The 24934-nt window shown below is 35.8% G+C and overlaps 4 protein-coding genes across 4 annotated transcripts; all 4 read right to left on the reverse strand.

Annotated features, from left to right (window-relative positions):
• Window positions 1-1076: 1076 nt before the first annotated feature.
• LOC106742724 (protein takeout-like) lies at window positions 1077-10872 on the reverse strand. The gene is made up of 5 exons (XM_014615929.1): window positions 10684-10872; window positions 10406-10597; window positions 4528-4620; window positions 2229-2510; window positions 1077-2046 (listed from the first exon to the last, which is right to left on the reverse strand). Exons 2-5 carry the CDS (start codon window positions 10530-10532, stop codon window positions 1742-1744), a joined length of 807 nt encoding a protein of 268 aa, XP_014471415.1. The 5' UTR covers window positions 10533-10597; window positions 10684-10872; the 3' UTR covers window positions 1077-1741.
• Window positions 10873-16495: 5623 nt separating this feature from the next.
• Window positions 16496-17996, reverse strand: LOC106742086. Its single transcript, XM_014614714.1, has 3 exons — window positions 17921-17996; window positions 17393-17633; window positions 16496-16937 (listed from the first exon to the last, which is right to left on the reverse strand). The coding sequence occupies exons 1-3, from the start codon at window positions 17994-17996 to the stop codon at window positions 16496-16498; spliced, it is 759 nt and encodes a 252-aa protein (XP_014470200.1).
• A 1633-nt stretch (window positions 17997-19629) lies between these two features.
• Window positions 19630-21014, reverse strand: LOC106742093. The gene is made up of 3 exons (XM_014614727.1): window positions 20936-21014; window positions 20305-20548; window positions 19630-20071 (listed from the first exon to the last, which is right to left on the reverse strand). Exons 1-3 carry the CDS (start codon window positions 21012-21014, stop codon window positions 19630-19632), a joined length of 765 nt encoding a protein of 254 aa, XP_014470213.1.
• A 1327-nt stretch (window positions 21015-22341) lies between these two features.
• On the reverse strand, window positions 22342-23725 carry LOC106742101. Its single transcript, XM_014614737.1, has 3 exons — window positions 23635-23725; window positions 23163-23406; window positions 22342-22798 (listed from the first exon to the last, which is right to left on the reverse strand). Exons 1-3 carry the CDS (start codon window positions 23723-23725, stop codon window positions 22342-22344), a joined length of 792 nt encoding a protein of 263 aa, XP_014470223.1.
• Window positions 23726-24934: the final 1209 nt, after the last annotated feature.

The following is a 24934-nucleotide window of genomic DNA, read 5'->3' on the forward strand; positions in this document are numbered from 1 at the left end:
TTCTCTTTCGCGAGCGCGACGTTGAATCTTTTCTCGCATCGTTACACGACTTTTCGGCCCAATTTAGCGACCTGCGAGCGTTCGTAGCCCGCGAAAGAAAATCCGCGTTTTCCGTCCTGCGAGTTGCTCGTCGATCGCACTCGTCGTGAAAATCGTGTCCCTGCGATAGATACGTACTCGTTATTTGTAAAAATGGTCGAGCTTTCAGCAGCGATGATTGATGCGCTCTGTGCGACCTCATTTATATTGCTCTTTTGTGATTAAAGACGTCTCTTAGTTACGATGTGCGTTAAATAGAGCGGAGCCTTTTTTGTTTTTAAAAGAACGCGTATGCTATTTTAATTACGGACTTTGACCACTTTAACTAATTTCTGTCTACGAACGAAAACGTCGACGAAAATTACCAAATCAAGGTCATATTGAACTGAGCGCGAATCTTTCAACGCTATAAAGCGAGATTTAAATATTCATTGGAATCAAGATACAAATTAAATTCAAATTTCTTTACATTATCGCAGACACCCAGACGTTACGGTTTTTGTCCGAACTTTCTTCAATAATGGAACAATAATAGTACAGTAAACGGAGAAGTAACATGGAAAACACGTGTGGTCTTCGAAAGTGTGATGCTTTGCTTTTTCGTTTATACGCAATTTGTTGTTTGATCTATTAACTTGTTTTCCACGTTACTTCTTTGTGTATTGCATTATTATTGTTCCATTGAAGAGGGGCAAGGACCGAAATATTTGAAGGTATCTCGGAAATTATATAGATATATATAATATATAAATATATAATAAAGAATATAAATATAATATAAATGAAGGTTTGACTTTTTGATTTAAATTTTAATACTCACGATGGTTATTATTATCTCGCTTTATAGCACTAAAATGTCTATGCTTAACTTAATGTGGCCATGATTTGGTAATTTTCATCATTTCAATGAGCTTATTTGTTAAATAAAAATATCGACATCAATGCGACATTATAATCGTTGTTGGTTTATGTTCTTTTATTTCGAGGTAGACTTATTCTCATCGGCTTCGTCAGAGAGCAATTTAAATGCGATATAATTATTGACGGCTACTTTTCTATTAAATATATTTTATACATACAACTTTATGTAATTATTTATACGAGACACACATATGTGCATCCGATTATAAATCGAGATACAATAACTTGATAATCATATACACTAATCATATAATTAATATAATTATAATACAAATACGAATATCCCAGTATCGAATAATATCGAATTAATCATTTTGCCGATTAGAAGAAACGAAGAATAAAGTTTGAAAATGTTGCAATTGCGAACGTTGCAGCAATTCGAAAAGTATTCTTCACTGTCTCGATTCAGGATTTGTTCTTCCAAATCGATCGAGATTAATTTAACAAGCATTATTTACTTCGCTAATATAAAATAAAGAGCCCATCGAGAAAATAATGAACTTAGTCTTTTGAAACGTTATGCGTTGATATTGATTCTAAGATGCCTTGTGTAGAATCTTAGTTAACTTAGTCATGTCACTCGCTCAGCGTCATATATCTCAATTAAAAAGAAATGAATTCTTACACCTTACGATAATTTGTATCTTTGTATTTTTTGTCGCAACCATGAAACGTGTCTTCTTGCATTTTGATGAGAAACAATGTGCAATGATGAATTTGTGTGCACGTGGATCGTATGAACTTGTACTATACATTATCGAAGGTTCTCCTTCGCAAGCTATTACGTATCATGCATCCAGACTTTCAGCGGTATTTTACTGAAAGCGATGTTTAGGAAATCCTTGAAGTGTTTGCCTATACTCGCGCTGGCCGCCGGTTTGAGCTCTTCGACGATTTCATGGGCGTTCTGATTCAGGAATTGATTCATCGCCTGCCCGATAACGTTGTCGCCGTTCAGATGGTCCGTCACGCGGAATCGGATTCGCCCGAGTTTGAAGTCGATCAGTAGTTTCCCGATCGTTAGGTAACGAACACCGTCTTTCACTTCCTCAACACCCTGCACACGCGCGATCGCCGCTACGTCACCTGCAAAATGACGAATTGTAACTATGCGAATTGAGGAACTAAGAAGAAGAAGAAGAAGAGAGAGAGAGAGAAAGAGAGAGAGAGCGCGAACTGATGCGTCCTTCTCCTTTTAAAAATGGTTAATTATATAATTAATATGAAAAATAACTTAACTGTAAACCCTTCCTTATAAAGACACTTACCCAATAACGCCCAAAATTGGCCGTGACTCTGAATGGGGAAGAGCAATATGTTTCCGTTGATGTCGTAGTTACCCTGAAGCTCGATCTTCGGGAACGATATGTGGATGTCAATTCTGTACGAAGCCATGTTTATGCGTATTTTACTGATACTGAAGTTTCCTGGCCCTATCGCGGTGATGTTGGTGAAGATCGCGCGGACGCGCACCGGGCCCTGACCGTTTTCGATTTTCATTTCAGGAATCACCAGAGGCTCGATCGGGGGCAGTTCCAGTTCCGGGATACCTACGCGGTGGGTAATTTATTTTAGAAAAATACTTCGGATTGTTAGCCATTGGCTGTCGATCGTCGATCGTTAATTAGCCGTTAAAAATAATAGCGATTCAACAGTATACATACGTAAAAAGACATTTTGTATTCGTATTAATATTGGTCCTTATTAACATTTTTGTGCAAAATTTTTGCATCCGTGTGTTAATTTAACTTATTGCGTTTACGTTATCTTAATATTTTGCGTTGAGTTGATATTTAACATGTGTAAATGTTATAACACATTTTATGCTTCAGTGATGATTAATATATTATGGATATTAATTTTTTGTTAATTTTTGACATAATATTTATATTATTTTTCAACATATTCACCTTGTTAAATTAACGTAAAGATTTGTGTAGACCGTTTGGGACATGTGAAATGTATTAAATTTAACAAAATATTTCACTGTACATGACCAACTCGAAAACTCGTGAAAAGTTACACCGCTGAACATCAATTTTGCTTTCTTCGACTTATTTAATTATCGTTTCGTCAATTATTACCGAACGGATGATTATCTCGACTTTCATTTGTGTGATAGTTAATATGAATTAGTCTTGATTTGTTTTCGCTAAATTACCATGCGTTACATCGAGACGATATTTTGCAACAACATTAGCGCACATAATTATGCCGCAACACTCATCGGCGAAGCCTCCCGGATTCCGACTCGCCTGTTATATAAAACGCTCACTGTAAAAGTCTAAAGTCGTCAGTCGTGCCGATTTTTGTGATATTTACGGACTTACGGATGAAAGTTTATAGTAAGAACATTTATTCTTACGACATGAGAAATATGTTTTATGTAACGCACCCGCGCACAATCGATGCTTACGGTTTACTTTTTACGGGTTTACCTCGTCGTTGATTGATGTTGGCGCTGCATTAATTGACGTTACGTAAATTTCATCGCGAATAGTCAAAACTAGATTTCGATGGAACGGGCACAGCATAGCGTGCGAATCGGCAATTTCGACAACTCGGTTACGTGTCGCCTAATGATTTCTCGCGTTCTTTTTGCTGTCAACGCGGTCACTTTGCAAAGCATCTTGCAAAAAGCAGTCTTGCTATGCTGATAGACAAAATCTCAGAAATAAAACATATTTATTCGTTGAGTAGTAATATTTACTTATACCAAGATACATATTCTTACACTGAGAAAAATATTTTTCAAATATGAGAAAATATATATTTTCTTAAATCTGTAGCTTTACTTGAAAACAATTATTTATTTTATATTTAAATAAAGAAAGTTTAATCCAAACGGGAACCGAAATGTTTGGATTTATGATTAAATATTGTAACAAAATTTCAATATACTGAGACGTTATTTTAATAATATTTCGTAATATTGTACTACAATAGTCGTACATTGGCTCTTATCAACCCTTTTCATTTCCTGACTTTTGATTGAATATCTATAAAAGAATTTAGGTTAATGCATTTAAGTAAATATATTATTAATGCCCCGAATAAATTTTTTTCTTTTTCAGATATTTTTCTCTCAGTACAGGCACCTTCAAATCGGTCAACTTAATAACTCAACGAAGCGATAAATCGAACACGAAAAGGAAATATGGAGATACGTGCGTTGTGGGATAAAAGGCCTAAAAAAATAATCTGTGTTTCTTAACAATAACATTTCCGCGGCGCGTCCGCTAAATAAAACAACTTCGAGTCGAGTCTTTCGTTAAATAAGAAGACATTTCGTGGCAAACATCGGAAATTAAATTCGCTCGTGCTTGAGAATAACATTTTCACGATTATACCATTTGATATTTCTCTTTCCTTATAACTTGTCCAACTTGCATTTAATCTTTTTCTTCCCTTGCAATTTGCACGATGACTCTTGAAAGCTCCATTAATCTTCGAGTGTCGTCAACGATACGAGTGCCAGAATGACGCAATCGTGTCACTCGCTACACCCCGTCACCTCGACGATCCGAAACGATTTTGTGCACGACGCGTGCGAAAACATACACTCACCTTTCACCAGGTACGGCCTGAGGTGAATGAGTGTATTTTGAAAGCACGAGTCGATCTTCGGATCTTTCCGGCTGCATGGTACTATGTACTCGGCTGCAAAAAGAAAAAAAGGAAATGTCGACTTAACAGGGACGATCAATGTGTTACGCAATACGGGAATTATGTAATTAATAATACCTGTGCGGTAATAATAACAACAATAACAATACAGAGACACACACATACGTGATACACGGACAACGCGTATTTTGTAACAAGCCAACTAGTCGGAGCGGTTTTATGGTTAACGCGCGTGCTTTCAGTGCTGGTATCATTAATCTTGCTTAACTTCTAGAAACGCACACCGTTTCTGTATACGTAATTCGTTCATCTCGGTTATGCGCGTACGTGTGCATCATCATTTAAGGTTTGCCCGAGTACTAGCAATACTCTTCGTATACGTGATCTGATATTTGAAAATAGACTCGATTTTACGCCCGCAACTTTTTCGATTAGTGGCAACCTTTCGATGCTCCTTCGAACGCAAGAAAAATAGAGATAGGGCATACTTTACATATTTATGCGGTCACACCTCTCACGGTTATGTAACTGATAATTACTGTGTTTTCCTGCGTTACATGTTAATTTCTTTTTTCATGAAGGAATACGTATAAAAAATGCCAACTTTAGTTGCAAATATCTCAGTTTTCGAACGGTCATTTTCTAATTGCACGTGCAGTTAGATAATATTTTTATGTGCGTGTAACGCAAATTTCATATTCGTAACGCAAAATTTATAACAAGCTCGTTCCAAACGTTGCGTTAAATTAATAAAAAAATTTGAATAGGCTGTTTGGCATGTGTGAAATTGATTAAATTTAATATAACGTTTTTTTTTTACCATGCATACACTACTACGCCAGCACAGTGTGGAAATTGTTATTAAGCGATACCATCGTTGATTATTATCTCGAACAAGTTCGTTCGTTGTTCGCTCATCTGATCATCACGAAGGATGATTATTGTCGGGTGGCGCTCGTTGCCGACACGAGAGCGTTTTCGGTCAACGTCGTTCTGTTTTGCCGCGAGCTTCGTGATATCGTATTAATGAGTGACTTATCGCAATGGAAATCAGAATCACTTAACGTAGGATCGTATGTGTACGTCAGCTCATCAACGAATCGCTCTGCCACGTCTTCCTACTTCCTGTGTCTTTTATGCAACGACTCTCACTTCCACTAACCTCGAGAGAGGATTGTGAACAGTCGATCGATGCCACTTTGAGAGATTAGGTCTCGAATCGGTCGGAAAAGAGATCGTTACGTCACGAAAAGAAAAGCCACCAGAACGTTCGTTCGCTATAAAGAAACCCAATTCCCAATTCCTAAAACCTGTTCTAAGTAACAGATTTAATCGTTCTGCTTTGTACTTCTTTCGACGACGTGACTTTAATTCTATTTTTCTCATACGCGAATTGATAATTCATCTTTTGCCCTCGGCGTCTTCTCTCAAGATCTCTTTCGCGCCTCTCTTTCGAGGCGCTTATGTAATATAAATATTACGCGTCTCTCTATTCACGCTTCTCTCTTCTTGAAGAAGCACATAAATTTCGAGGTACTCTCGACTTTCGCGACTTAACGCTCTTCTCAGTCATGAAACTGACCGTCGTCAAGGACGCGGCGATTAAGGCGACAGACCTTGTATATGCGCCAGACGTGTGACGTTCCTAAAGTATAATAGATTTAAGTCCCAGTAATATAAATATACATGAAATTATTTTCCGCGTTCACAATTGCTCGGCATGCGATCGATTACGTTTGATGCGAGTCTACCGCATAATTAACAATAAGAAAAGATGATAAGTCATAAGGTGATATAAAAACTTGTTAATTACCTGTATCCTACACGTGTTCCATACACATATGACTTAATGAAGGCATAGTATTATCATTCACATATGCCAAGCGAGAAGAAGATAAACAATATTATTAGTTTCACGCTTATTTTCCATTAGCATATTTTTTCCCGAATACTACACAGAAGAAATATCAATATCAGTTCAAGACTCATATTCTCATATATAAGCGGGAATATATAATCTTATAAGAAAATAAAACTTATATGTATATGTATATATATATATATATATATATATATATATATATATAAAGGAAAATATATAAAGGAAATTCTATATGTTTCCGTTAAAAATATCATTCTTGTTATTTTTCTCATAGAAATTTATCACCACTAAGCTAGCAATCAATTACTTTTTTGAATATTTAAAACACTGTTGTGAGTAATTCGCAATGATTAAATTATAGAGCAGTGATTGATTGCAGTGATTAAATCTTATCATTAATATGAATATTTAAATACTAATGCTTAATAGCGCAGTAGTGATGAAATATATCCTTACAGAAATTTAATACTGAGAATACTGAGAATTTGCAGTGATTTGCAATAAAATATTGAGAAAGCAGTAGAAATATAGTAGATAGTAAGCATATATCAAGCAAGTTTTCCGGTATCAGAAGATCTAGGATGACTGTTAATTAGATAACCCAAATTCAATATTGCCCTGAGTCTGTATTTTTCTCGTTTATCTTTTTTCTTTTTTTTTACTTTTATTTTATTATTGATATAAAAAAATAACATACCATCTTTTGATCTACATATATAATTGAAAATATACTAATGATTAAATATTAGCCAAATAATTATTGAAATACTAGTAGTATATATATACAAGGATAAAATACTAGTATTTAATCATTGTAAATTCCTTAGTAATTCTCAATATTAAATTTCCGTACGGATTTAGAATAATTTTCATTAATTGATAGGAAAAGATATTAGATGTGGAAAGAATGATATCTTCTTTTAAAGGGGTTATATACAGAATTTCTTTGTATATAAACACAATATTTTATTTTCATATAAAATTATATGTTCTTGTTTGTATATGAAAATATATATTTTGAGTAAATTGATATTAATTTTTTTGTGTCATGCCGATTATGATATTTTTGGATATTTGAATTATTAATGCTGATATTTCGAGATGATTATTCTTGACCTTTTCCAACTTGACAAAGGCCTGTATCGAACAGAGAAAAAGAGAGGGAGAGAGGGAGAGAGAAAGAGAAAGAGCGCATCAGTTGCCACGTATCAGCGTTACGTCGTAACTTGAAAGAATCTGGACCATCTGATGCATCACCGGCGTGGCTATTACGTCGTCACTTTCACTCAAGACCGCTTGATTGCGCGCGAAAACGAACGTGCTCGTGACGAGAGACAAAAGTGACATAAATTCCGGGGATGCAGGGGGACATTTCTCCTGCGATTCTTCGAATCCTTACCTTTCCGAGAGCCTCGAGAAATCGTATTGTTACCTAAGAGAACGTCGTCTAAAATTTTCCCCTTGCAAACACTCGGTCAGTCTCGACCACCTAAGAAATGAATATGCTTAACAGAGAAGATTCTGAAGAAAGGTACGTTTCGTGACTGAAGATACATATTAAGGTACTAGAATCCCGATTAACTCGTTTATGTCGAAAGATATACCCTTCTTCCGTTTCTAAGAGATGAGGAGGAGGCAGGTTTCAATTCGAAATTTGCGTTCTCTCGCGCCTGCTCTCTGATCGCTAGCTCAAGTCGGCTGGTCATCTTCAAAGGATACGCTATGCACGTCCTCTATACATATAACAGAGAATCGGCGCGTTTACGTGTGTCGTTGTAACACCAGCTTTAACCTGGTACTTTCTCCGGACGATTGCTGCCGATCCTCGCCACCGGCAATTACGCAATCTCTGACATAACCTTCGCCACACCGTCGAGAAACGTTACGCCATGGTTCGAGACATTATATCGGAGAGGACCAAATGTGCATGTCGTCCGATCGACAACGGTTCGTCTCACGTTCAGGTATGCGAATTATTCCACCAGCTACCTGACTACTCTATTGATGTCGTCATCGTGTCGGCAAAATGTTAGATAAGAAATAAGTGCATCATCGATGATAAAAATAACGTGTATAATGTATATATATATAAATAAATATCTCAGATATGATAATTTCGATAACGAACTCGAGATAAACAAATGAATTGTTGCGTAATAAACGAAACTATTAGAATATCTGACTGCATTTGCATGCGAAGAATGAACATTTTTTTTCTAATTTGATTTGTCAGTCGTGTGTCAATACACACAAGATAATTACGTAATAAACAAAACTATTAGAATGTCCGACTTCGTTTGCATGCGAGGTATAAACATGTTTTCCTAATTTGATTTGTAGCTCGTGCGTAAATACGTACAATTATGTAGATTGATGCGCAATAATATTTCCAACTTGATAGTCTCTCTCACTGATAGACAAATATAATTAAAACATTTCTATACGACAGAGAACGAGTGAAGTAACGAAATGTCGGGGAACCGAGTAACTTTCTAGCGCTCAAGTCAAATTCTCGATTCGCGGAAGTGAGAGACTTACAGATATCAGTCGGCAAGATTTTTCGAAAAATGTCGCCGGAGAAAGAGTGAATTCGCGCGATCGACAGAGTCGCCGTGGCGGAAAGCGCAGGTGCAATCGAGACTACAAGCTTCCGTCACGCAATTACGGGCCTTACGTTCATTGTTTGTGTTTCTTCGAGCTATGACGAAAGAGAAAGGCAGATACGCTCGAGATATTCGGCGAATGAAAACCGCGAATGAAAATGCGAGGTGAGATTACACCCGCACGTAATCATTTCCTATTATCTTCTGCTCGCGTTACCAACGTGTCTACACGACGTTTGATGGGAAAGAGAAAGAAAGAAGCACAGATAATGTGACGAAAAATAGAAATAAATTGCGAAAACCGGCAAGCAGATTTTAAAGAGCATCGATAAGTTATATCATTCGCGAGAATTGCCAAAACGGGATCAACCTCGCTCGCAATGCGCGAAAAGAAATAGAATGTGTCAATTGTTGCGCAATTTCCTGTTTGGATTTTAACAACGTTCGTTGAACAAATCCCGAAAGCCGTGAATCCAATCCGAGATCGAAAAATACAAATTGTTTCAAATATAATATAGTGTGTATAATAAATAATATTATATTGTTTTATATACATTATGTTATCTGTATATAGTTTTGAAGGCTTGGAAAAAGCCGTTTCTTCCCATTTTTCCATGAATTTTTTTAATCTCTTTCCTAAGAATAGAAAAATTTCCACGGGTAGAAAATTAAAAAATGTCCTTTAAAGGTAATATGTTACTGCTTAACATGTAACATATTAACTTCATTTAACTTCAGTTAAGTGTACGCAATTATCTTCTTTACGGAAAGAAATAAATGTGGCAGTTCTAACCGAGCACACGTAAATTTTACTAAACGAATTTTTCTATCCTTGGGAAAGAAACCAAAAAAATTCGCGGAAAATGCAAAAAATCCAGTTTTTTAAATATATTTTTTTTATAATATTATCATATTAAATAATATACCCTCTGCACATAATTAGGTTTCTACTTGCCTCAACTTGTATAATAAAATAATAAAAGTTAAATCACATTGCTAATATTAGACGAATATTCTTTGCGTTACTTTTAAAAAGACGAGATAAACAAATGTTTTAATATTTAATGACCGGCACTCTCGGAAAGTGCCGTGGCGTCGTCTTTAAAAACCATCACGCGGCTCTCAGTCATATCGACTGCGATCTTCGGCATGCGCGTGGCCGACTGTTGAATATTTTCGCTGCGATAGCAGCTTGAGTGACTAACAAACGCACACATTGCATAGTAATCGGCCGCCAATCCGACGCTTCGATTTTTAACGACTTCGTCGAGAACTCGAACAATCATTTCGACCTCGCCGGGAAACGTCTCGGGAAATTTCACGCGAAACTCACGAGTGGCGAAGTCCGGCTCGTTCAGCACGCTGCTAGGCTGCGTAGCATTTTGTTCCTCTTCGCAGGACATCAAAACGACAGAACAGAACCCCAGCAGCAGGACGAAAGCTACTCTCGCGCGTGTCATCTTTGGTAACACTTGGTTCTCTCGAGAAACGCGACACGCTCACTTCCTTCTTTTTCCGATCGCGTCTGAAAAAAAAAAGAAATACGAACAGATCCTCCCTAGGAATCGCGCTGCGTGCTCGTTATTTCTCGCAGGGAAGGACGAAACTTACAAAATGACACCCGTGTGCGTACTTGCGTTAAATGGTTCGCAGACCGGCGGCTTTTCTGCTACGAGGATCCGTGACGTGCAAAGAACATAATGGCGATACGTGTCTCGATATCGACGGGATTCAACAATGGCGCGATCGTTGATGTGTACGGGGGATAAGTGCAGGAAAGGTACACGACTGGATGGCTACTTTGTGATAAACTAAAGACCGGACCCCTTCATATTCTGTCTTATATGCGGGATTTCCCCTACTCCAAAAGCGCCACCACTGCCGGCTGGCTTTAAAGAACCGCCGCGACAGTCTCTTTTTCCTTCGCATCTACCGTGAAATGCATGCCTGCTACTCGATATTGTACGCATGAAAAATTTACACACATACAATCATGACGTCAATGAGCAATATTGACGCAAAATATGTCGATGCTAATCGAGGACAATATCGGCAAGGAAATATTCATATGTTTACGAAAGGAGATGAATATTAATTCAAAACTTATATTCTTATGTGTACAGAATATCTGACGCGTCCGGCAGCCGTCACATACGTAAGTAGAAAAGTTTCTAGAAGGAGGGAAAACACCATTATTTTTGGGCAAAATCTAATTTATTTTTCAACATAGTTTCCTTTAAAGTCGATACATTTAGTCCAATGCTTTTCACGACCTTTCATTCCCTCGGTAAAGATTTGTCTAAATTCTCGAAATATCTACAGCCAGGATGATTTAAGTATTTGTGAGATCGTTATCTTTATTACCTTGCGTAAAGTCATTTAATTGGCTCACATTTTCAGGAAAATCGTATTTCACAATTGCTTTAATGTGAACATCATTACAAAGTAACAAAAAAGATCAAAAGAACAAGGAAGAACGTTGCGCAATCATTTTTTTAAATTTTAATGGATTTAATGAATTTATAAAAAAATCGCGAAAAAATGATCTATTTACCAGAGAAAATGCAATGTCAGAAATACACTGTATACAGGATGTCCCATTTTAAATGACGCCCATAAATATCTTATATATATATTTTATATAAATATCTTATATAATTAATATAGTTGAGCCAATAGTTGTGCCAGAAGTGCACACATAATAGAAAGTATATATAAATATTTAAATATGTTTATATATGTACCATAAAACGGTGGAGACTATGGTGCAGCTTTCACATGTTCTCACTAATAACTTCGTTATGTATGAAAATATGATTTTGGTTCTCATGCATGACGGAAGTTACATTGTTCAGTTTTAAATTGATTTATATATTTTGAAATTTAATTTACATCAGGAAGCGAAGAAAAATTTTTTTATTGCATCAATCTCACCCCGTGAGTGGAATATACAATATCTTCTTTTCCTTATGATTTTGTATCTTTTCTGACTTTTATACCAATTCCATCCATTCAGTTCGCTGTTTATACTTACTCTCACTACTCACATACTTGCGTAATAATTGCTTCTAATAGGAGTCGAAATGATAACATATGAGACATCCGATGTTGCAACTGCAACGGAAGACTCAAGAACAGCGTATGTATTTTTATTATACTTTTATCTACTATGTAAGAGTATAATAAAAAGGGCTAATACTTATATCGCATACCATCATTCGATTTCCATCACAACCGATTACCACGCAAGTGAGTAACTCGCAATCGCGACCGTTTGAAGCGCACCCAGCGTCTTCGGAAAAATATTTACAAGTCGTTGCACAAATGAATACGCGTGAACATAAAGCAACGTTGTGCTTATTGTAGGAACAACGATTCTACCGGAAAATGCATGTAGATTTTATTTGCGATTTCCATGAAAAAATCTCCGACCTTTAGCTCAAGTGAAGGCATCATTTTGTCTAATATTTTTCGCAAGTTGTTGTTCAAAAAGATATTCAAGAGGTTGGTTGCAAATTTATCAACGCCTACTTTGCTGAAGTAGACCTGGGTATCTTTTACGCCGAAATCCATGTCCACGTTATCCACTTGAAAATATTCCTCCTCCATTTTATTACTCCAGTAATAATTACCATCTAGGGTGACATTGGCTATGGCATCCCGAAAATTCGCATGCATCCTGTACCCTCTTCTTAATATGGATGTATACAAGAACGTAGCTTTTATATCGTAGACACCGAACATTTTGATGAGTGGAAAGCGTGCTTCAAATTTAATTTGATTCATATTGGTGAAAAATCTGAAAAGTGACAGTTACATATTAGTTTTACACACATGAGTGGGCAAAAATTATAATTTTAAATACGTAAATGTCTAAAAATTATATGGTAAATATAAATATGTAATTTTTACAGACTTATGTGCGCAAAATTATAGTATTAATACGCGTACAAATGCGTAAAAAGTGATGAAATCCATGTGTGTGATTTTATATACTTACTTATATAAAATTATGTAGTCTTTTTTTACACATTTGTATGCGTATTATTATTACAATTTTACACATAAATGTGTAAAATTACACAGTTGGATTTACAATATGATAATGTTTTTTCCAGGCATTAGAATAGAATTTCCCTCTCCGACAATCGACACATTTAACAACGTCGTCGTACGATAAATGAAATGCTATCTTAACGGTGCCGACTATTCGATCGATCCTAAGACGATCTTCAGAATGAGACTACTATCTCAATTACGAATTGTACGTTATCCGTTAATAAATATCTGACTTATTTATCAAATTGACCGATTTTTATTACTTACCGAACGTTACTTATCGTAAAGTCTGATACACCGTATATTACTAAATACGTGAGCTGCACAGTCCCAGTAAATTCTTCATCGTAGTGAGAAAACCTATAGTATTACTTACGTAATGGTTCAAAAGGTGGTATATTCAGATATAGAATGCCGTCTTTTAAATTAGGTCTTAATGATTCGATGCTGTGTGCTATGCATTTGTTTAATTCGCTTTGGTGACGGCTACATTTGTGCAGGTTCGGCACTAAAAATAAAAGGCACCGTGTCCGTAATATCTCTCATATATAGATCTTAATATAAATATAAATGATATTTATTTCAGAATATATATATGTACGAGAGTAAATACCTTTATCCTTGTCTTCTTTTGCTAATAGAATAATATTCTATGGAAGATACACGTGATCTCAAGTATTTATTTAGAATATATGTCTTGCCGACGAAATATATATATATATATATATATAACAATTCATAGCAAGCGAGTTAAAAAAAAGTATTAAAATCAATTGAGAAATTAGGCTGTCCAGCGATTTTTGTCCAAAAAGCGTGTCTTTTCTCCCACTGCGCACAGATACCGTGAGAAGTTATTTATTCACAGAATAAATTTATCTTTTAGATACTCTTTCTCTTCGATATGTAATTACTTGAGAAAAAGTACCGAGCAGAAAAATTACAAATATATCAAGTTGCATTGTTCTAAAAAGACAAATGGGATCTTATGTTCTCAATTTAAAAATTAAAAATGTAAATTCAAATTTTCGCTCCACAATATATTAAAGTCCATATATTAAAGTTACAAAACAATTAGATTATTTCGTTCCGAATAGTCTTCTCAGCAGTTGACGACAATCGTGTAAATTCACGAGAACTTTCGGCACGTGTCTTTACACGTTTTTCATTATTTTTCTTGTCTTAGCTCACTGCTAAATCACATGTTCATGATATACACCATGTCGACACGTGATCGTCTTATTTATATATGCTGGATTATGCTTATTTATATGCTGGATATCGATTCAGCAAGCATATTAGAGGGAGATGCGAAATCGAGAACAAAACGAAGTTGTTACTTCTCGTCGGAATCCCGCAGTCAGTGAATCGTCAGATTCGCGCGTGAAAATCGACATTTCAGCATATCGTCAAAGCTTAACTTGGACAGAGAATCACACGTCGCAGACAATGATTCGTGTCAAATCGTTTTTTTCGAACGAGAGTAAATACCTTTATCCTTGTCTTCTTTTGCTAATAGAATAATATTCTATGGAAGATACACGTGATCTCAAGTATTTATTTAGAATATATGTCTTGCCGACGAAATATATATATATATATATATNGACGATTCACTGACTGCGGGATTCCGACGAGAAGTAACAACTTCGTTTTGTTCTCGATTTCGCATCTCCCTCTAATATGCTTGCTGAATCGATATCCAGCATATAAATAAGCATAATCCAGCATATATAAATAAGACGATCACGTGTCGACATGGTGTATATCATGAACATGTGATTTAGCAGTGAGCTAAGACAAGAAAAATAATGAAAAACGTGTAAAGACACGTGCCGAAAGTTCTCGTGAATTTACACGATTGTCGTCAACTGCTGAGAAGACTATTCGGAACGAAATAATCTAATTGTTTTGTAACTTTAATATATGGACTTTAATATATTGTGGAGCGAAAATTTGAATTTACATTTTTAATTTTTAAATTGAGAACATAAGATCCCATTTGTCTTTTTAGAACAATGCAACTTGATATATTTGTAATTTTTCTGCTCGGTACTTTTTCTCAAGTAATTACATATCGAAGAAAAAGAGTATCTAAAAGATAAATTTATTCTGTGAATAAATAACTTCTCACGGTATCTGTGCGCAGTGGGAGAAAAGACACGCTTTTTGGACAAAAATCGCTGGACAGCCTAATTTCTCAATTGATTTTAATACTTTTTTTTAACTCGCTTGCTATGAATTGTTCTATGATTTAATCGTGTCACTTTTTCCAATTTGAGCTCTAATTAAAAATGGCGGACTAAAAATGTTTGTCATTTTCACGCATAAAGTGGGCAAAAACTGCACGCTTGGATTTGTAGTACGTGAGCCGCCACTCTCGGCAGATGCAATTGCATTCAAAACGCTGTCGGTATTTGCAATCGTTCAGTTGCAGCGCGTAAACGCACTGACTTCTGCTGCTACCTGCGCAAGATCGCACGAACTACGTCTCCGAGACGTGAAGTAATGTTTGTACGCTCATAAAAGCCCGACGTTACTCAGAATTAATATATCACACGGAAATTCGTTCTTTATATATACTTTTTATTGCTTTGTACAGAGATAAAATATGTTCATGCTTTAACTTTCATTTTCGAGTTGGTAAAAAGATCAGTATCGTGGTTGCGATAAAAAAAATTCTTTCAAGCTCTCCGGGAAAAATAACTTAAAAAAAAATGTTATAACTATCGTCCGCTTCCTTTTCTGGAACTTTCGCACACATATGTGTCGCTTTGCACATAATTGTACTTTTCGTCTCATTATACGGATATTTTCCTCTCGATGCGGTTTTGAAACACAGCCGATGGCCTGATGAAAGAACTTCTCGAATTAATCAAAAAGGACTTCTCTCATTGGACCGTCTGCTGAAACTCAAACTATGTTGAGAGGAAAGTGTTCAAGCTTGAATCCAAGCGTACATTCGGTTGCACGACGTTTTCACGCTTTTTCCCAATGAAGTTGGGAACACATCGAATAGTCCCGATTACGAACTACTATTCATATATTTGCGCTATAATCAATTCTGTTAGGAGATGAAGTGACAATATACGAGACATCCGACGTTGCAACTGCAACGGTGGATTTAGAAATAATACAATGTATTTTTATTATACTTTTATCTATCATGTAAAAGTATAATAAAAAGGACCACTATACTTACATCTCGTATTGCCATTCGAGTCCCGTCATAACAAACTATTACGCAAGTCCCGCTCGCATTCATAGTCATTTGATGCACGCGTCTTCGGAAAAAATATTTAAAAATCATTGTACCAATGAATGCGCGTGAATTTTCGTCGGGCCGATAAAACAAAAGCAACAATGTTCATTGTGGGAACAACGATTTCGTCGGAAAATTCCAATAGATGTTATTTGCGATTGTTACGAAAAAATCCTCCGCGATTATCTTAACTACGGGCATTATTTCGCCCAGCATTATTTGTAAGTTGTTGTTCAAAAATTTATTAACGATATTGGTTGCCACGTCGTTGAGATCTATCTTGCTCAAATAGACGTTGCTATGTGTTATGTTGAAGTGTATGTCCATGTAATTCACTCGAAAATGTTCCTCTTTCGTTTCAGTTTTTCTATAATATTCACCATCTAGGTTGACTTTGGCTATGGTATTCGTAAAATTCGCACGTAGGTTGTGCCCGCTTCTTAATATGCGTACACCCATAAATACAGCGTTTATGTCGTAAATACCGAATATTTGGATGAATGGGAAACGCGCTTCAAATCTGATCTGATACACGTCGACGGTACATCTGAAAAGCGACAATTACAGGCTAACTTTGCGCACAGCACGGTGTGCTTCGTTTCGGTCAACAAAAACTATTATTTCGTTTGTCGTATGTGTATTGTCAGATGTGCCAATTGATTATCGGATACACTGCAAATCCAAATGTGTAATTTCACAGATTCTAAATATCGTAACATGTGAATGTGTTATTAACACATGTCACTTATTCACATGTCATTTTAGATTTATGGTATAATAACTTTTTTCTTCGGACATTGGAATAAAATTTCTCTCTCCGGCAATCGACATATTTGACAAGTATCGTTGCGCAACAAATGAAATACTATTTTAACGGTGTCGACTAACTGGATAATCTTAAGTTGATTTTCAAGATGTGACAACCATTTAATTATGAATCGTGCGTTATCCGCGAATAAATATCCGACTTATCTGTCCAATTGACCAATCGTAATTACTTACTCGACGTTACTTATTGTAAAATTTGATACACCGTACATCATTAAATCCGTTAATTTCGCAGTCCCATTAAATACAGCATTGTGCTGAGTAAACTCGTAGTGCTCCTTACGTAACGGTTCAAAAGGCGGTATATTCAGATATGAAATACCGCTGGCTAAATAAGGCCTCAGCGATTCTATGCTGCGCTTTATACATTTATGTAATTCGGCTTGTTGGCGGCTACATCTGTGTAGTTGCGGTACTGAAAACAGAAGGCACTGTGTCCGTAATTTCTCTCTTGCACGTAGATGATAGCGATATAAGTTATATTTATATATAAATCGCGATATAAATAAATTTATATATTAAATATAGCGATATAAATAAATTTATATATTAAATATAAATAAGACAAATTCTCTCGATAAATACTTGAGAACACGTGTATCTTCCATAGAATAAGATTCTATTCGCGAAAGGAAACGAAGATGAAGATAATCATTCTCATTCGAGAAAATTATTTTGCGCGACAATCGCACGGAGACTTACTGGCGCTTGCAAGGATCAAGGAAGACACCACAGCCAAGCTGCCCGTTGCAATGAGAAGAGCGAATATGACACGCATCGTGACTTGTGACATGGTTTTTAATCCAAGTTAAACTTAACGACGTGCTGAAATGTTGTGCGATTCTGACGTGCGAATCTAACGATTCACCGACTGCATGATCCCGACGAGAAGTGATAACAACCTTGTTTTGTTCTCGATTCCGCGTTACCTTCTAATATGTTTGTTGGACGTGTCGGGATTCGTATGTCGAACAGGACGATCATGTGTCAACATGATGCAAATCACAACCGTACATGTGGTTTTGTTATGAGCTAAGACATCATAAGCAAAACAAAGAATAACAAACATTTAAACGTACCGACGAAAGTTCTTGTGATGTCACGCGATTCGCGATTGTTAACTTCTGAAAAGACTATATTCGGAACGGAATAATCTATTTATTTCGTAATTTGGGTTCTTACTTTAACACGTTGACTGCCACGCTGATTTCCATCGATCGTACAAACGCCTAATTGATTCAATTAAATCACTAAAGCTGCAGTAAATAAATATAATTCAGGATACGCATCTGTTAGCTTGTTTCATTAGCTCATTACTGGCTGTACAACCTATTTTGTGCAATTAATTATACGTCACACGTAATTTAATAAAACGCGATAACATCATAGCGCCGGTCACCGGTGACCTCCGTGGCAGTCAACGTGTTAATATATCACGAGCCGAAAATGTAAATTTACGTTTTTAAAAATTATGTTTTCAGTTAAAAGCATTGAGAAGGGAATGGCGATTTACATCTTTAGGGCGGTGCAAACCTGTACATCTGTAATTTCTGCTCGACACTTTTTCACAATAACATATTGAAGAAGAAAAGTCTAATAAATGAAAAGCATATATTTTCTGTAGACAAATAACGTCGACTTCTACGTACGAATATTATCCGATTAATAAATTAAGAATAAGTCGAGATTCGCTTTTACTTGCATAACTTTTTATTACATTCGTTCAAATTACAGTCATTTGTTTACTTATTTCGCTTTTGTGTTCGCGTTGGTAAAAAGATCCGCGTTGGGAACCCGTCGAAGGGAAATCTTGTGTTCTCTCCAAAAAAAGAAATTTTTATTTCTCATCGTCCTTTTGACATCCTTGAACACATGTCTACTATCGTCCTAGATAATTGTATACTTGGTTTCATCGTATGGCTCATTGAACTATTTTCTCGGTGCAATTTGGAACACAGCCGACCAACAAGAAAACTTATCTTAATTGAATTAATTAAAAACATGTTCTTTCAATGAATCGTCGGCTGCGTTCCAACCTAAGATTAAGAGAAAAATAGATATAAACTGTTTTACATTACTGTTTTAAACAAAATGTATACTCGATTGTACAATAATTTGCACATGCTTTTTCCGATGAAGTTAGCTTAAGAACGCATGAAATGCTGCAAGGAATACTATTTTCCACAAGTACTGTCATTAGATTTCTGTCATAATTATTGTGCAAGCCAATTATTGTGCAAGCTAGTGACCAAGGGCTGGCAATTGTGACTACTTGATTGCCACCTAACTTTTTTCAGAAAACGTACAAACGGTATACATACATTTTTGTTCGATATGAAACATTAACACGCGTACAATTAATCGGGTTAACGATTGTCAGGCTTCAACGAAAAATTAGGGATCTAGCTAGATCATGTTGGCATTAAAAATCTTATCGGATATTGCATGTAAATCTTATTAGTGATTACACGGATGATTCTGGCAGCGGCCATCTGGAGTTGAGGCCGTATGTTGTGTGCTACTGCTTTGCTTTTGTCGGTCAGAAAACTGTTTATATTGTTTACTAAGGGGTCAGGGTTGATTTTGTTGTCTAAGTTGATCTTCGCTTCTGACATGCTCAATTCCACGGAGACCTTACGCACACTGAAATACTCTTCTTCGTTGCTAATCTTTATAACATAATGTCCATCTATTGTAACGTTGGCTAATGTGTCTATAAAATGCCCATCAATTCCGTGTCCTCTTCTTTGCAAGTACATACCAAAGATCGTAGCGTTTATGTCGTACATAGCGAAAAATCGGATGGATGGAAAGTGCACTTCCAATTTAATCTGAGATACATTGGGATTAACTCTGAAAGCGATAGTTACATGTTAGTTTTGCACGCAATTGCGCCGAATCTGAGATCGAATTCACAACGTGGATCGTTCCGTTCTATTAAAGTTATTATTTTATTTGTTGTACAACGGCCATTGTCGAATGTGTTGTTAAACGATTGTTAGATAGAGCATTTCTGAGATTTCTAGTAAAATATTCAAACGGGCGCCGTAGAAATTTTCTATCCGATAACGTGAAATATTACTTACTCGACTTGTTTTATCACGAAAGTTGTTAGATTGTATACCCTTACATCCGTCAAATCCAGAGTACCATTATTTTCACCTTTCGGGATGAACTCATAGCGCTCCGTATAATACGGTTCGAAAGACGGTATTTCCATATTTGGAATGCCAGTCTCTAAGTAATGCTTCATCGAATTTATGCTCTGCTTTAGGCATATTCCTATATGTTTAGGTGATGCCTGGCGACTGCATCTGATCAGGAGAGGTACTATAAACAGGATACACTGAATTCGCAATTTATTTCTTACATGCTGCAAATGCAAGTGTGTAATTTTACATGTAGTCACTTTTTACGCATTTGTGCGCGTGTTAGTATTATAATTTTACATACATAAGTATGTGAAATTGCACAGTTGGATTTACAATATAATCATGATTTCTCCGGGCATCAGAATAGAATTTCTCTCTCCGACAATCGACATATCTGACAACGTCGTCGCACGATAAATGAAACGCTTTCTTAACGGTGTTGACTATTCGATCGATCCTAAATCGATCTTCAGAATGGGAGAGAGAGAGAGAGGTATAGGAGATATAGATATATTCATTTTCGTTCGAGAAAATTACTTTACGCGATGATCGAAAGTTTACTTACAATCCATTCCAACCAAGTCGGTATGTTCAGCCACGACTAAGCTGTTCGTTACAACAAGCAGCGCGAAAAAGACAAGCATCGTGACCTACGATGTATAGTCCTTGGTTAAAGTGAAACTTAACGACGTGTCGAAATGTCGGACGACTCTGACGTACGGATCTAACGATTAATCGAGAAATCACTGACTGGCTTCGCGATTCGACGAGAAATAATCACCTTGCAAGACTCTTATTTCCGCGTCCCTTGTTAATGCATGTTTGCTAGACGTGTCAGGATTTATATATCGAACAGGACGATCACGTGTCAACATAATGTAAATCGCAATCGGGCATGTGGTTTAGGAGTGATTTAAAGCATCAAACAAAACAGTAATATTAAACGTGTAAACAGACGTCGAAAATTCTCGTGAAATCGTGCAATTCGTGATCGTCAACTATCGTGGCGGCTTAACGAATTAATTTGTTGGATCGAGTTGTAATTTATACAACATAGAATCTGTAAGCACGTATGAATTCGGCTTTGCGTCTCGGATATATGTATAATTCGTGCAGACTCGTACAAGTAGCACGAAAAATCGATGATATTCGTCCACAGAATACATAAATTCCATTTTCTAAATATCTCTTCTTCAGTATGTTGTCCATTTAATTTGTCTAATAATATAATAAAGTTTGCTTGTTACGTGTAGATAAGTTTTTATTAAATTCAACGTTCAAAGTATAAAATAATTTGTACATCTTTTCGCTTTCGCTTTTGTGTCCGTTAAAATATTCACGTCGTGAATATATTGAAAGTATTTTTATATATTATATAACAGTTTCTTCATAGTTTTTATTATGAAGTTAGGAGTGCATCAAATGGTCACGATTGTAAGCCATTATTCACAATTTTGCGCTATAATCGTTTCTGATTGGAGCCGAAGTGATAGTATATGAGGTACTTGACGTTGCAAATGGAACGAAGGACTCAGGAAAAATATAAGTATTTTTATTATATTTTTATCTGTTCAGTAAAAGTATAATGAAGGAATACTATTCCAACGAATACTATCATTCGTTTTCCATTAGATTATCACGCAGGTTAGTGACCGGTGGCTGGCAACTGTGATTATTTGATTGCCTAGCTATTTAACTTCCTCGGGAAAATTCGTGCAAACGAATGTATATGAATTTTCGCTAGATATCAAATATTAACATACATTCAATCAATTATATTAAAGATTATCAGACGTCTATCGAAAAAATTTGTACAAGTTAGTGTACATGAAATAATAATTGATGTACATTTTCGCTTGATATGAAATATTAATGTGCATACTATCAATTGTGTTAAAGATTAAGATCAATTACATTAAACATTTCGACGGTCCGTTGCAAGTATACCATCCTCTCTTAAAATCTAAAAATCTAAAAATGTTCAGATTCGCCTTTCATTATTAATCTTATCGGGATATTTGAGAACATCTTATTGGCAATGAAACGGATAATTCTGACAGCGAATGCCTTAGCTGCGGGAGTTATTTCATTTGCTACAATTCTTTTATCGGTGGCCAAATGATGATTTATATGTCCTATTATAGGGTCAGGTACTTTTTTGTTGTACAAGTAGAACGTGGCTTCATTTATGTTCAATTCCACGGGGACGTTATTGATTTTGAAATATTCTTCATTATTGTCAGGATGCTTATAATATTCACCATCTATTGTGACGTTGATTGATATGTCTGTAATATTCCCCTTAACTTTACGATCTCTTCTTTTTAGATATTTATCAAAGATTAGAGCGTTTATATCATATTTGGCGAGAAATGTAATGCGTGGAAAGTACGCTTTCAGTTTAATCTGTGATATGTTGTCGTTAACTCTGAAAGATATAGTTTTAGGCTAGTTTTGCGCGCAGCTGTGTATTATCTACGACGTCAAATTTATGGCGTAGATTGTTTCAGTCGATCAAGGTTATTATTTCACTTGTCGAATAACAAATATTGTCGGATGTGCCAAACGATTGATAGATAGAGTATTTCTGAGGTCCCTGGTAAGATTTTCAAACGAGCACCCTAGAAATTCTCTATTAAAAAATTGAAAAATCCGATAACAAGGAATGTAAACCTAGCGATATCCATCAATCGATCGATTTTAAATTTATCATTTACGTGGGACAAAGACGACTAATATGTTATCCGAATGAACTTCGACTGGTCTGTCAATCCTGGCCATTTCTTACTTACTCGACTTTTCTTAACGTGAAGTTTGTTAGACCTTCTATCACGACATTCGAAAGAATCGCATTTCCATCAAATTGGTTTTCCGAGGTAAATTTAAACTTTTCTATGTTGTACGGAAAGAATCGCGGAATATTCAGACCTTGAACACCTCTCATCAAATGTACCTTCATTGAAATTACGCCTGACATTAAGCATTTTTCCAGATTTTTAATCGGTTGATGGCGATTGCACGTAATCAGGAGAGGTACTAAAAACAGAACACATTGAGAGTTCACAATTTATTTCTCATAAATATAGATAGATCAAAGCGATTTAAATATATTTTGTATTACAAGACAAATTTACTAGATAAATACTTGAAATTACACGTGTATTTTCCACATAATAGAATTTCAGTTGCGAGAGAAAATGGAGATTTAGATATTCACTTTTGTTCGACAATTTTATTTCGTGCGCCAATCGCAGGTTGACTTACCATCTTTATCAACTTGGTGGATTTTTTTGCTTATGACTAAGCTCGTTACAGCAAGGAATGCGAAAATAACATGTATTGTGTTCTGTGACATGGTTTTTTGTTGAAGCAAAACTTAATGATGTGTTGATATGTCGAGTAATTCCGCAAGTTTCTGTCAGTTAATTCTCAATTTACCGATTACTTGATTTCGACCTTGAAGTAAGCACTATACGTTGTTCTCATTGTCTTCCTCTTATATACTTCCTCGGCGTGACGGGATTCGTATGTCGAGCAATATATCATATATAAATATGATGTAAATCACGAGCGGACACGTGATTCAGCTAAGGCATCCAACAATAATAATACTAATCCTGTTGATACTCTATAAAGAGAAATCGTCTTTATTTATTATTATTGGTTTTAACTTGTTATTTACTTCTGAAGATCTCCTAGCAACGATATTAACCAGTTAACTGTGGCGATCTCTTTGTAAAGCGCCCACCAGTGTGTGTCGCGATAATCAAGCGAGTTAGCTCTCAGGAAGTTATAAATCCAACTCAAATTATTTATAATTTTCATTTGTTTGTTTCATTTCGTCTTGACCTCTAAACATTTTACCCATATTAAAATTTACGAATATAATTTAGTTTTCGCCAGAATTACAATTTAAATATCAAATTGTAACAAAATTTTACGCATGACGGATATAGTCGTCATGACACAAGATTCTGCCACATCTCCATGACGGATATAGTCGTCAAACACACTTAACTGGTTAATTGATGGTATCAACTAATAACGAAAGGCATGTTTCTTTTCAAAGCCCTGCGTCACTGCTTGCTGCATTACAAATTACTTCATTTTTACAAATTAATCGACGCTTAATGTTGCTAGAAGTTTTTCAGAAATAAGCCATTTTTCTTTATGCAGAATCTAGCTTACCGCTTTCTGTGCATTCATTAGCTCAGACAAAATAATTAATTTCTCATGAACTATTACAAATTTTACAAAATGGTACATGGCTTTTCTACTCAATTTCACCCGTTCTACTTGCACACCGCGGGAACCGAGATTAATTTCGGACACCCTGTATATCGCTTATTATTTGCGCTCGAAAAGTTAATATTTATTACTTAGATAGTTAAATAAAGTTGCAGAAAAATATCTTTTGTTCAGTCAATTATAAACTTACGAAGAGGCTTTTCAATATGAAAATTCAGTATCACGAGCCAAATAACTCAAATTATATGCTTGAAGCAAAGATTGGGTAATGTTCGGGATGATATGGTGCGAAAGACGATATATCTACATATGCAAT

The sequence above is a fragment of the Dinoponera quadriceps genome, unplaced genomic scaffold, assembly GCF_001313825.1.
Source record: "Dinoponera quadriceps isolate SergipeBrazil2010 unplaced genomic scaffold, ASM131382v1 scaffold3, whole genome shotgun sequence".
Taxonomy (NCBI): domain Eukaryota; kingdom Metazoa; phylum Arthropoda; class Insecta; order Hymenoptera; family Formicidae; genus Dinoponera; species Dinoponera quadriceps.

What these genes read in the sequence shown, in the direction of transcription:
- LOC106742724 (XM_014615929.1), bottom strand. Translation starts at nt 10,532, where the DNA reads ATGACACGCGCGAGAGTAGCTTTCGTCCTGCTGCTGGGGTTCTGTTCT. An exon ending in CAGGCCGTACCTGGTGAAAG is followed by an intron (nt 2,511 to 4,527) that starts GTGAGTGTATGT and finishes CCCACCGCGTAG; the next exon opens with GTATCCCGGAACTGGAACTG. An exon ending in CCAATTTTGGGCGTTATTGG is followed by an intron (nt 2,047 to 2,228) that starts GTAAGTGTCTTT and finishes GTCATTTTGCAG; the next exon opens with GTGACGTAGCGGCGATCGCG.
- LOC106742086 (XM_014614714.1), bottom strand. Translation starts at nt 17,996, where the DNA reads ATGCGTGTCATATTCGCTCTTCTCATTGCAACGGGCAGCTTGGCTGTG. An exon ending in CTTGATCCTTGCAAGCGCCA is followed by an intron (nt 17,634 to 17,920) that starts GTAAGTCTCCGT and finishes TTCTGTTTTCAG; the next exon opens with TACCGCAACTACACAGATGT. An exon ending in TTTACAATAAGTAACGTCGA is followed by an intron (nt 16,938 to 17,392) that starts GTAAGTAATTAC and finishes GTCGCTTTTCAG; the next exon opens with ATGTACCGTCGACGTGTATC.
- LOC106742093 (XM_014614727.1), bottom strand. Translation starts at nt 21,014, where the DNA reads ATGCTTGTCTTTTTCGCGCTGCTTGTTGTAACGAACAGCTTAGTCGTG. An exon ending in CGACTTGGTTGGAATGGATT is followed by an intron (nt 20,549 to 20,935) that starts GTAAGTAAACTT and finishes TCCTGTTTATAG; the next exon opens with TACCTCTCCTGATCAGATGC. An exon ending in TTCGTGATAAAACAAGTCGA is followed by an intron (nt 20,072 to 20,304) that starts GTAAGTAATATT and finishes TATCGCTTTCAG; the next exon opens with AGTTAATCCCAATGTATCTC.
- LOC106742101 (XM_014614737.1), bottom strand. Translation starts at nt 23,725, where the DNA reads ATGTCACAGAACACAATACATGTTATTTTCGCATTCCTTGCTGTAACG. An exon ending in CCACCAAGTTGATAAAGATG is followed by an intron (nt 23,407 to 23,634) that starts GTAAGTCAACCT and finishes TTCTGTTTTTAG; the next exon opens with TACCTCTCCTGATTACGTGC. An exon ending in TTCACGTTAAGAAAAGTCGA is followed by an intron (nt 22,799 to 23,162) that starts GTAAGTAAGAAA and finishes TATATCTTTCAG; the next exon opens with AGTTAACGACAACATATCAC.